The following is a 12,114-nucleotide window of genomic DNA, read 5'->3' as shown; positions in this document are numbered from 1 at the left end:
CAACCACCAAAAGGCGTAGCTGCGGGGTCCACTTATACACCACCAACAACCTCAAGAGATTTGTTGTTTTGGTGTAGTTTGGTGTAACATCCCATAATAATGTGTTTAATGCTTCTGTTCTGTGTCTCCTAGTTCATTGCCTAGAACCCGAGGTCTCAAAACTTTACAAGTAGCCATCTGGGACACAGCGATAGGCCAGTGTTTCCCTGGAGAAACAGAGGGACAGAGAGAGTCAGGAATGGAAGGACACTGTGGAATGTATTGGCAGCAACAAAATAGCTTCATCTCTGGCTCTCTTTGTAGCGTTAGCAGTGTTGCTTGTTGTCTTTAAATCCATTAATCACTGGGGTTGCAAAATGTAATTTGTGAAGTTAACATTTCTTTTCAGTCCTCTGTGTAAAGCTGTTCTTCCTCTCCTCTCACTTGATTGCCAGTGGTACACTAGCAAAAGGAAGATAAATGCTTAATTATTTCTCTTTTCTTTATCTACCAATTTTCAAGATAAACAATTGATGTCCTATCTTACTTTGAAAGTGACCAGTTAAAGTATTGTTTTTCACATCGCTGTAAACTTATGTATTCCAATTACAACTCTCCCTCTATATCCAAAGGGGATTGTTTCCAGCACCCCAATGGGTACCAGATACAGAGAATGCTCAAGTCCACCATATAAAACTGCACAATATTTCCATTGACACATTTGCTTTAAATCAGCTGTGGATCACTTATAATATCTAATATGTATACCTGATAATATGATGTACCTATAATGTAGTGCTGTATAAATATCACTTCATGCTTCTTCTTAGCCTTTGAGGATTTTCTGTGACCTCTTCATTGATTTTTTTAATGAGCATGTGTATATTTTTAATAACACTTTATGAGTCAATACCCAAAGTCACCCAACTGTAGATTCAGTCCATACAGATGCATAACAATTTTAAAGCATCGAAGGGAACTGTCCCATTGGGTTTCCCAGGCTGTAAATCTTTGTGGAAGTCGACGGCTACATCTTTCTCCCACAGAGTAGCTATTGGGTTCAAACTGCCAACCTTTCAGTTAGCAGCCCAGTCCTGAACAGAATCTGTTCATTCAAATTCCGTACAGATTTTTGTTACTGTGTGCTACTACTTTTATTTACTTAACCTCTTTTCTAACACTTCCATATCTACATCGACTCACACTAAGAATTCTGACTTCTTAGAGCACAGAGGATCATAGGATATCTCATAATTATGAAGAGTATATGATACATTAAACACATCATAGTCCCCAAATAATGACACTTATGTGCTACTATTTCCAAAAAGGATGATTGGAAATAGTTGACATTTTGTTGTTCATAGTGTTCATTGTCGCCCATGTTATGCTCTTGTTGGGTGCTCTTGGGGGCGGTTCCTGCTCACAGAGACTGTGCACAACAGCACAGAGCACACCCAGTCCTGGGCCGCCCTCATGGTTGTACGCTGTTCGAGCCCATTGTTGCAGCCACTGTGCCTCTTGGTCTTGCAGAGAGCATTCCTCTTTCTCGCTGCCCCTCTATTTTACCAAGCATGATACCCTTCTCCAGGAACTGGTCTCTCCTGATGTCCAACGTGTGGGAGACAACGTTTTGCTGTCCTTTCTTCTGAGCATCATTCTGACTGTACTTCTTCCAACACAGATGTGTTTGTTCTTTTGGCACTCCGTGGTTCTTTGAATATTCTTCGCTAGCACCATAAATCAAATGCATTGATTCTTCTCTGGTCTTCCTTATTCTTTGTCCAACTTTCACATGCAAATGAGGTGATTGAAAATAGCATGGGTTTTGTCTGGCACACCTTAGTCCTCAGAGTAACCTCCTTACTAGTCAACACTTGAAAGAGATCTTGTATTTACCCAATGCGATCCATTTACCCAAGGCAATTGCTAATTCCATGAGCATTGATTGTGGACCCAAGCAAGATGAAATCCTTAATCACTTCAATATTTTCTCTATCATGATGTTGGTGTAGAAATTCAACAGCAAGTGCTTCTGGTCTTCCTGATTCTCAGCAAGCAAAGTCGTGTCATCTGCGTATCAAAGGTTGTTAATACATCTTCTAATCCTGACACCACATTTATCTTCATATATAAGTCACCTTTTCTGATTATTGGCTCAGCATGCAGTTTGGGTATGTATGGTGAGAGACTCCAGCCCTCACCTTTTTCTATTTAAACCATTTGGCATTCTCTTGTTCTGTTCACACATTTGCCTCTTTAGAGAAAGAGTTTTATTGGCATGTACTTCATATATCATACAATTTAATCATTCAGTCATATTAAGAAGAGTTATGGAATCATCACAATCAATTTCAGAGCATTTTCCACTTCCTCGAACCCTTTGTTATTAGCCCTCCATTTCACCACCACCTCCTCCGCCTGGCCCCTAGGTAATCATTTATCCAGTTTCTGTCTTTATGGATTTACCTATCCTGGATTTCACATACAGAAAGTCATACCAAACACAAACATGAAACGAGCAAACAAAACCAACAATGTCAAAACAAGTCAGAGAAAAACTTCCATTTAAAGAAAAACCACAGAAAATATGTTAAAAAGCAGGAAAAAACGAGCAAACTTTAAAATGGATCAAAAAGGAGATCAAGTGACAGACAAGGCGTTGTATTTTGACGTAACCACACCGGCCACCATTATATTTTCAATGCTCTCGGCCTGGTAGCAAGACTATACCTGTCCCTGCACTGTGGTCAGAAGGGATTGATCCAACAGGAGCTGTACTTCTGCCGTCATCCACAGCTCTCTGGAAGCTAGCGGTTCATAACTTAAGCTCTCACACCGTTTCCCACTTTGGATTTGGGTGTTATTATTTACAGTGCTTACATAACTCAAGCTGGTATGTTCCGTCCATTGCACGACTGCCTCTTGATCCATGTACATCTTTACTTGTTCTCTATTGACAATGTGATTAAATATTGTATTCTCTTCCGGTTCATCTTCGGTTCAGTATATTTAACTGTATATTCATGAATAACTCTGTATTGTGTATTCACTGCTAATTCTTGTCAGAACTCCCTTGGTTGTCTGAAACTGATTCTCCAATAGATTCCTTAGGAGGAACTCACAGAAATAATATATCCTGACTTCTAAACATTGATCACTTGGAAGTCAGTTTCGCTGAATATAAAATCCTTCCTTTTCTTCCCCTCCCTCTGAGTAGCTTGTGTCCGCTCCTTTGGCCCAGCGTGGAGCATCACCATTGAAGCCTTGGCCACGATTTCATTTTCTCCCCTTTGTAAGTTCTACCTTTTACTAGACTCGCACGGTCCCCTCACTTTCTTTCCCTCCCTTTCTCACCCCTGCATCTTTAACTACTGTAAGACAGCCTTCTGTTGAGGATTCTAGGACTATATCCTCAAACTGACTGGTACTTTGTATGAGTCTATTAAAAGACTAAGAAGATTCCTTTATTTTCAAAAGTATGGGTTTTTGCAGGTGTTATCTTATTTTTCCTTTTCCTTATCTGTATACTCTTTACCTAGTTGATAATAAGTTATCTCCTTTTAAAGCTTTTTTTTTTTTAAAGAAATTGTCTGTTGTGATTATTGGCCATTGTGTTCTTTGTGGATTTGTCTTTTTCTCCAAGAGAATATTTTATTTATTTCTGATTCTTTGCCGAGTTGTTTCTTCTTCTTCTCCTTCTCCTCCTCCTCCTCCTCCTCCTTCTTCTTCCTCCTCCTGCTCCTCCTCCTCCTCCCCCTGTAGTCCTTCCAGTTTGAGAGTACTGAGTCTTGTGGTGCAGTGGTTGAACAATGGACTGCTCGCTAATGGGAAGACCTGAGGAGTAGTTGCTTCCATAGAGGTTACAGCTTGGGAAACCCTATGGGGCAGTGCACTGTATCACATTGGGTTACCATGAATCAGAAGTGGCATCGAAAACCAATTGTGTAGTATGTTGGTCTCTAGTGCATGGCACCTTAGTGGTGAGGAGTGCAGTGGCTGAGCACTCGGCGGTGCACTCAGAGACTGACTGCTGGGACAGCTCCCCCGTGAGAGGAAGATACGGCAGCTTACTTCCATAGGGATCGGAGCCTGGGAAACCCTGCGGCAGTTCTTCTCTTCCCGTCGAATTACTGGGAATTGGAATCAACTCCACAGGAATTACAAAGCTTAATTTTAATGTCTTTTAGTACATTTGAAAATAGAATGTTATCATTTTGCTCAAAGGATCACTTTCTGGCAAACTTATTTATCTATAAGAATGTTATTCTTGTCTTTAGAACTCTCATACCGTTACAGACATATTTGGAGAAGACCAAAATCTTTGCTACCATCATTGCCACTTTCCTAGAGCTCTACTGTTATTGAATCAAAACCTCATGATTTCTTTAAAGAAAAAATTAGCGCTAGCTACCTGATGGCTCAAAGGTGAAGTGCTCAGCTGCCAAGCAAAAAGGCTGGTCATTTACACCCACTGTCCACTCTGCAGGAGGAAGATGTTGTCATCTGTTTCTGTACAGACTCACAGCTTCGGAAGCACTCTGGGGCAGTTCTACTCTGTCCTGTAGGGTCACTCTGAGTCGCAAAAGTGTGCTTAGGTTCAAGAGCTAACTTGAGTAACGGTCCACCCGAGCTCTTCATTCCCCACCCCACGTCCCGCTGATTGCAACCCAGAGGCCACGCTTTTAAGTTCCTGTGTGGCATGGAGACATTCGGAGACATCCATCCTCTTAAAGAGAAGTAGGCTTTTACTGACTTTGTGTCCATCCCATCTTTTGTGTTTACACATTTATGATGGGAATTATATTGCTCTACCTTGCCCACTAGGAGGCTTGGTGGTGCAGTGCTTATACATTGGGCTCACGGAAGAAAGACTCAGCTTTCCATTCCTGTACAGAGTTACAGCCTCAGAAACCCGCAGGAGCAGTCGGGCCCTGTCCTATCGGGCTGCTGTGGCTGCAGTGGGTGGGTGAATGTCACTTCTCCTCTGGCAGTTTGAAAACACGTAAGAACACCTTGTACTCTTAAGTGGGGTTAGTAGTATGCACTAGACCTGACTCTGACTACATTTTGTCTACCTTTTATATTCAATCATATGAGATATGACATGATTGAGAGAATATTGCCACGAATGAGTTAGAAATCCTGAATATACTTGGGCAGTTTCTTCAGTAGCTATGGCCCTACCCACAATGATTAATATTTCCATTATAGAGAATGGCAGTGTTTTTTACCCAGTGAAATACAAAAATAAAAAAATTTTTTTTTGCAATGGCTCTTAATTTCTTTTTTAAAATCATTTTATTGGGGCTCATACAACTCTTATCACAATCCACACATACATCAATTGTGTAAAGCACACTTACACATTCATTGCCCTCATCATTCTCAAAACTCATACTTTCTGCTTGAGCTCCTGGAATCAGCTCCTCATTTTCCTACCCCCACTCACCGCTTCCCCCTCCCTCATGAAGCCTTGATAATTTTTAACTTATTATTTTATCATATCTTACACTACCCAGCATCTCCCTTCACCCATTTTTCTGTTATCCATCCCCCAGGGAGGAGGTTATATGTAGACCCTTGTAATCGGTTCCTTCTTTCTACTCACTCTTCCCTCCTGGTATCGCCACTCTCACCACTGGTCCTGAGGGGTTCATCTGCCCTGGATTCCCTGTGTTTCTAGTTCCCATCTGCACTCCTGTGCATCCTCTAGTCTAACCAGGTTTGCGAGGGAGAATTGGGATCATGAGTGGGGGGTGGGTGGGGAGGAAGTGTTTAAGAATAGAGGAAGGTTGTGAATTTCATTAATGCTACACTGAACCCTGAGTGACTCATCTCCTCCCCACTACCCCTCTGCAAGGGATATCCAGTTGTCTACAGATGGGCATTGGGTCCCCATCATGTGCTCCCCTCATTCACAATGATATGCCCCCCCCCCCTTTGGTGTTTGATACCTGGTCCCCTTGACCCTTCGTAATCACACATGCTGATGTGCTTCCTCCATGTGGGCTTTGTCGCTTCTGAGCTAGATGACAACTTGTTTACTTTCAAGCTGTTACGACCCAATCGCTGAAGACAAACGTGTGCATAAGCAAACGTGGTGAAGAAAGCTGATGGTGCCTGGCTATCAAAAGATATAACATCTGAGGTCTTAAAAGGCTTGAAGGTGAACAAGCGGCCATCTAGCTCAGAAGCAACAAAGCCCACAGGGAAGAAGCACACCAGCCTGTGTGATCACAAAGTGATGAAGGGATCAGGTATCAGACACCAAAGAACAAAAACCATCATTGTGGGATCTTCCCATATAAACGCTGAAGACGAATGTGTGCATAAATAACCGTGGTGCTGAAGGCTGATGGTGCCCGGCTGTCGAGAGATGTAGTGTCTGGGGTCTTAAAGGCTCTTAATTTCTTTCACTTTTACTTAAGATCTAAGGATACTTAACTATCTTCCCCAAATAAATGTTGTGATCTGGACCCACTCCTTTAGGATTTAACTCTTCTGAGTTTGTTTGTTTGTTTGTTTTTAAGGTAGTCACAAAGTGTCCCTTTTTATCAATCGACTTGGAAATTTAAACAAATGGTGAAAATATCTATCATTTGTACTTGATTTTTTTTAACGTGATGCACGGAGAATAGGCTTTGTCTGTCTTTTTGTCTAATTCTGTCATTCTCGATTCTGACTGGGTTGTAGAACCAACAAGATTTTAAAAAATACTGATGACTTGAACTCACCCCCAATATTCTGATATAATCTGGGGCGGAATCAAAGTTACAGATTTTTAGACAATTCAATTGGTTGTAAATGTGCAGCCTCGCTCTGCCTAGTTAGTCCACAAACAGATGGATACCCCTCCCCCCATCCGTTAGTAAATTTAACTGGTTCCCACTAGTATAAATTCCAGGACTCTTTCTTTTAAAACGTGGATTTGAAAAAGACCTGCCAGCATTAACCAGAGCTAACTAGTTACACAAATTGTTTTACTGAGCATAACCCTATAAATTTAGGCAAAAGAACAAAACAAAGATGAAAGCCACAGAGCCAGAACTTGAACTAGGATCCCTAATGGAGATTAATATTTTCTTCAGCAGTCTGCCAGCTGAATCATAGTCTAATTAAACAGTTCAGATTTAGTGAGTTTGCATTTAAAGTATTAGCAGATCCTAGAATGGGTATAGCTAAGATGAGTTAGGATCTTTTCTGTAAACGGGAAGTTAAATTATCATAGTAATTCGATTAAATCATTTTTAAATCTCTCAAGCTAAATCACAGTCTTTAAAGAATAGTTTGAAGTCTTAATTGCTGTTTGTGAGCATATCTCGCTGCTATTTGTTCTCGCCTCATTTCCTGTGACATCGTGTAATATATCTCCCGCTGGGCAAGGCTAGTGGGAAAGGAAAGCGGTGTTGGGGGCTGCTGTGGCTATCTAGTTGGCTTCAAGCCTTCGAGGTCTACTGTGTAGGAGAAATAAAAAGTTCCCATACTGGTTTAGTTATTAGAACCAGAACCATAGCATGAAGCTGGAGGCAGAATCAGGAAAAATAGGAGCAACGCTTCTAACCATTAGTTCCATCTTTTTGTAAAGGACACACAACAGGGCAAGGCTCCCTTGGCGATGTCCTAGAGAAGACTCACAGGGAACGTAGGAGGTTGAACCAAACAACAGTTTTAAAGCATGCAAGAATTAATATCATGTCTAGTAATATGGATTCTGCTTACAGACTTTGAATCACAGTAACCTGAGATGATGTCTGACTGATATTTACTACCTGTTTGAATTGGGAACTAAACAATGGGACATTATCTTCTTGGCAAAGTGGAACTCCTCCCACGAACTTTGCAAGATAATTAGGACAAGCAATGAGGCAATGACCATAAAGTGCTTATCAGAGGGCTCATCCAATATCCGGCCTTAGTAATTGGCATACTTATACAGAATACTTACTCAGCTTGTTATTTTGACTTCTGGGAAGGGACATAGGTGGGCTTGTCCAACCTATTTTGGGATTAAAGATATGAACGCTAAGTGAAAACTGGTTTAAGGAAATACATTCTTTGTAGGGGAAAAAAAAGAGAGAAAAACACATCTTTTCTAAGTAGACCGAAATAACAAGCTGAATAAATAATCCACGGAACTGGGTTCTTTGAGGAAGAGTGGAGCCTGCGCTTTGGCAGAAGGACCTTCTCTATGCAGATGGCATGACCTTGCTTGCTGAAAGTGAGGATATTTGCAATTTTAAAATAATAAATCTACAACCATGTAAAATAAATATATATGAGGATTAATTCGCCAGTCATGTGGTGTAACGATTCACTTGCCAATGAAGATCAAGGACGGCAGCCTTTAGTATGAGTTCCAATTCATTGTAAAGATAACAAAAATCCTCACAAGTAAAACCATCGGTAACATCATGATAAAGGGAAAAAAGTTTGAAGTTGTCAAGGATTTTTCTTGCTTGGCTCGTCTGTCCATGGTCATGGACACAAGAGCCAAATAGTCAAATGACAGAGTACATTGGGGAAATCTGCTGCACAATACAGCTTTCAAGTGCTGATGAAGAGCAATGATGTCATGTTGAGGACCCCAGTGTGGCTAACCCAAGCCAAGTTGTTTTCTCTCACCTCATAGGTATGTGAGAATTAGACATTGCGTAAGGAAGACCCTAGAAGAATCCGTGCATTTGACCTATGATGCTGGCAAAGAATCCTAAAAGTGCCGTGGTCAAGCATATACATACGTAGCTTGGAAGAGGGACAGCCAGAATGCCCCTCAGGAACCTACTTTGGACATGTTAGGAGGAAAGAAAAAGCAGGCTCTGGAAATGGACAGGGTGCTCGCTAAAGTTGGAAGGGCAGCAGAAAGGAGAAGACCTTCAAGGAGATGGATTGGCAGAGTAGCTGCGACAGGGGGTTCAAGTGTAACGCTTGTGGGGCAGAGCAGGACCAGGCAGTGTTTCATTCGGTCCCACATGGCTCGCATCCACAACAGGAGCCCGGTTCTTACCACAATCATTTTTATTCCTAGAATAACAACTTCTATGTGTCTCCACGCCCATCATTTTTCCTTCAAAAACAAAACAAAACCCAAACATTTAAGTTTCAAAAGCGAAAGAAAAAAATGAATGTAGCAACTCCTGTTAGCCCTTTGGTTACTTTCCCGTCGCTGTTGTGTCCGACCTCTGTTGATCGCCGCCGGCCTGATCCTGACAGAGCAGCCCCCGGGCCGCAGAACCAATCACTGGGTCCTGCGCTGCCCTCACCGTGTGTTGGAGAACCTTGTGTCAGCCGCTTCGCCAGTCTAGCTCATTGGAAGTCTTCCTCTTCCAACTCTCAGCACACATCACAATTTATGTGTGCTTGTTTATGGAAGAGGCCACTGTATGAAATGGATGAGATTGACATGCCAAGAGGAACCAGAAGGGAGACAATTCTAGACAGAAATAATTCAGAGGGAGAAGTTTGGGTGGATATTGGAGCGTGAGTGCCGTGAGTTCCATGCAAGACACCGCCATGGAAACACGATCATTTTGAAGGATTTCGGGAAGCCAGGCAAAAATTCGATCACTAGAGCAGTAAGGAGAGCATAGCAAAGCAGCAACTCCATTCATGATGATTTGAAATCTTAAAATCATAAATCTCCACCCAAGTAAAACAAATATATATGAGGATTAATTCACCAGTGATGTGGGGCAATGATTCAAGAAGACATAAAAGAAGAAACAATAATGAACTTTAAGTATTATGTTACTTGTCTATATCCATCTGTTCTACATTGCCGTGTTTTTTATTATATGTTTAACTGCTAGAATTTAAATTATACCCCCCTCCCTTTCTTTCGTGCATGCAAACTGACATTTGAATTGTATGGAGGATTAGACTAGCTACTACATATATCTTCAAGCTCGGCATTCTCAGAGAAGTAGAATTATTAAACATGAACAATCCCCCAAAGACTCCATTATGTGTAATTAACAGATAAACTGTCATCAGAATCAATAAAACGTGCTAAATGATTCAAACTTGTATATAATTAAGTGTCTGTTTAGAGCTGGAGCTTTAACTCTCCGCACCCCACCCCCAACCGCATCTTACATTTCTCTCAGGAATAATGATGGGTAACCTTGTTAACCCTTTCTTTGCTTGTTTGAAATCGACTTGTAAATTCGTCAGCTAAGTGCAAAGTTCACCTTCACAAATGTGAAAACTATTTTAGAACTCAATAATCTAAGGTTGTCACTTTTTTTTAAAGACAAGAAGCAGGCTTGGTAAGGACTCTTTAATGAACTGTTAATAATCCACTGAAGAAGCCTAAAATGGTAGCTGTGTGTGTGTGTGTGTGTGTGTGAGAGAGAGAGAGAGAGAGAGAGAGAGAGAGAGAGAGAGAGAGAGAGAGAGAGAGAGAGAGAGAGATTGAGATTTCTGGAGAGGAAAATTGAACATAAACCTAGATTCCACATGTTGGAATTCTTACGACCTTGGTTTAAAGGCAAGTGTGTTTCCACCTTCTGAGAACCATGGGCGCACGAGGACACCCTGAGCACTTTAAGCAAGTTTGTCTCACACAGAATGATGCTTTCACGTAGACCTCAACCCACAGTCGTTTCTCGAGTGAATAGATAACTGAAAATGAGTGAGCCAAGGCGTAAAATATACCAGCCCCTCTCCCCCTGCTCAGTTCGTAGGAGGTTTAAATCATAGGTCGTTTTTATAACCCCTGTGTGCTCCATTAGTATTGGAGATGAGTATTTGAGGAGGAAAATAGAGATTTGGGAAACGTGAGGCTGCTATTGAGGCGACGCCGACTCTTGGCAGCTTCAATAGCAGAGTAGATCGGCCCTGTGGGGTTTTGCAGATTGTCACCTGGACAGGAGTAGGTGGCCCGCTTTTCCCTCACACGGAGCTTCTCAGAGTGGCTCCTGGGTTCAAACAGCCAACCTTTCCATTAGCGGCCAAGCACGGAGGCTCAGAGCCACTCCCCAGCAGCATCCAACTTTGCTACCTTGTATCGATAGCAATGTCCTCCCACCCGCAGTCTCATTTCCGCTTTGCTTCCCCCCCCAGACTCGATGCACATAGAGGACGTCGAGGCCGTGCAGAAGCTGCAGGACGTCCTGCACGAGGCACTGCAGGACTACGAGGCTGGCCAGCACATGGAAGACCCTCGCCGGGCTGGCAAGATGCTGATGACGCTGCCGCTGCTGCGGCAGACCTCCACCAAGGCCGTGCAGCATTTCTACAACATCAAACTCGAAGGCAAAGTCCCCATGCACAAACTTTTTTTGGAAATGCTGGAGGCCAAGGTCTGACTAAAAGCTCCCTGGGCCTTCCCACCCTGCACGCTGAAAAAGGGAAAATCCACCAAGAGCGATGTCCAAGAAATGTAGTGTGTAGTTACCAACATCAAAATCAGCAATGACTGCACCCATGGTTTAGCAAGACTTTGAAGCAGCTTTCAGATTCCCCAAGATCTTCCCAATGAGGGTCTTTCCTCCTGACCTCTCTCCTCTTTTCCCAGGTCTCCTCCTCTTGATCTCCGTGCCCCCGGCCCCCACCCCTTTCTTCCCCCTCTACTCATTTCTTCTTGGCTTTCTTCATTGCTGGATTTCTCTCACCTTCGTTGCCTCCTCCCGCCCTTTCTTCCAAGTTGTAAAGAGCTCTGCCTGGAAGGAAGCAATTTCCTTTCCTTCCTTCCCCTTCCTCCCTTCTGCTGCTGAACGTTTAAAAGAGGTCTCGAAACTGACGAGAGATGGAAGCCAGCCCTGCCAAAGGATGGGAGTATGGATACCAGTGAACTTATTGTGAACCATGACGTCCCCAACGACTAAGGAATCAGCGAGAGAACCGGCGGACCTAAACGTGCAGTGCAACACATACAAACTGACCCGAGTGCAGTATTAGATGTCACGGGAGCAGCCTCTGAGTAGACAATATGAGCAACGTTGCATCGGCTGCTTCTTATCATTGCGTTTCCATCTAGATCAGTTACAGCCATTTGATTCCTGAATTGTTTTTTCAAGTCTTCCAGGTATCTGTTAGTTTAGCTACTATGTAACTTTTTCAGGGAATAGTTTAAGCTTTATTCATTCATGCAATATTAAAGAGAAATAAGAATACTGCAATCTTGCGTGCTGG

General features: G+C 42.5%; 1 protein-coding gene across 4 annotated transcripts in view; it reads left to right on the top strand.

Annotated features, from left to right (window-relative positions):
• The window catches only part of ESRRG (estrogen related receptor gamma), a 256,355-nt gene extending 245,067 nt beyond the window's left edge, over positions 1-11,288 (top strand). For all 4 annotated transcript variants that reach the window (XM_075540577.1, XM_075540580.1, XM_075540578.1 and 1 more), the window contains one exon: positions 11,044-11,288. In XM_075540577.1, coding sequence (XP_075396692.1) covers positions 11,044-11,288 — 245 coding nt within the window. The remainder of the gene's footprint in view (positions 1-11,043) is intronic.
• The last annotated feature ends 826 nt before the right edge of the window (positions 11,289-12,114 follow it).

The sequence above is a fragment of the Tenrec ecaudatus genome, chromosome 1 (assembly GCF_050624435.1).
Source record: "Tenrec ecaudatus isolate mTenEca1 chromosome 1, mTenEca1.hap1, whole genome shotgun sequence".
Lineage (NCBI taxonomy): Eukaryota > Metazoa > Chordata > Mammalia > Afrosoricida > Tenrecidae > Tenrec > Tenrec ecaudatus.
This window is presented reverse-complemented; position numbering and strand designations above follow the sequence as displayed.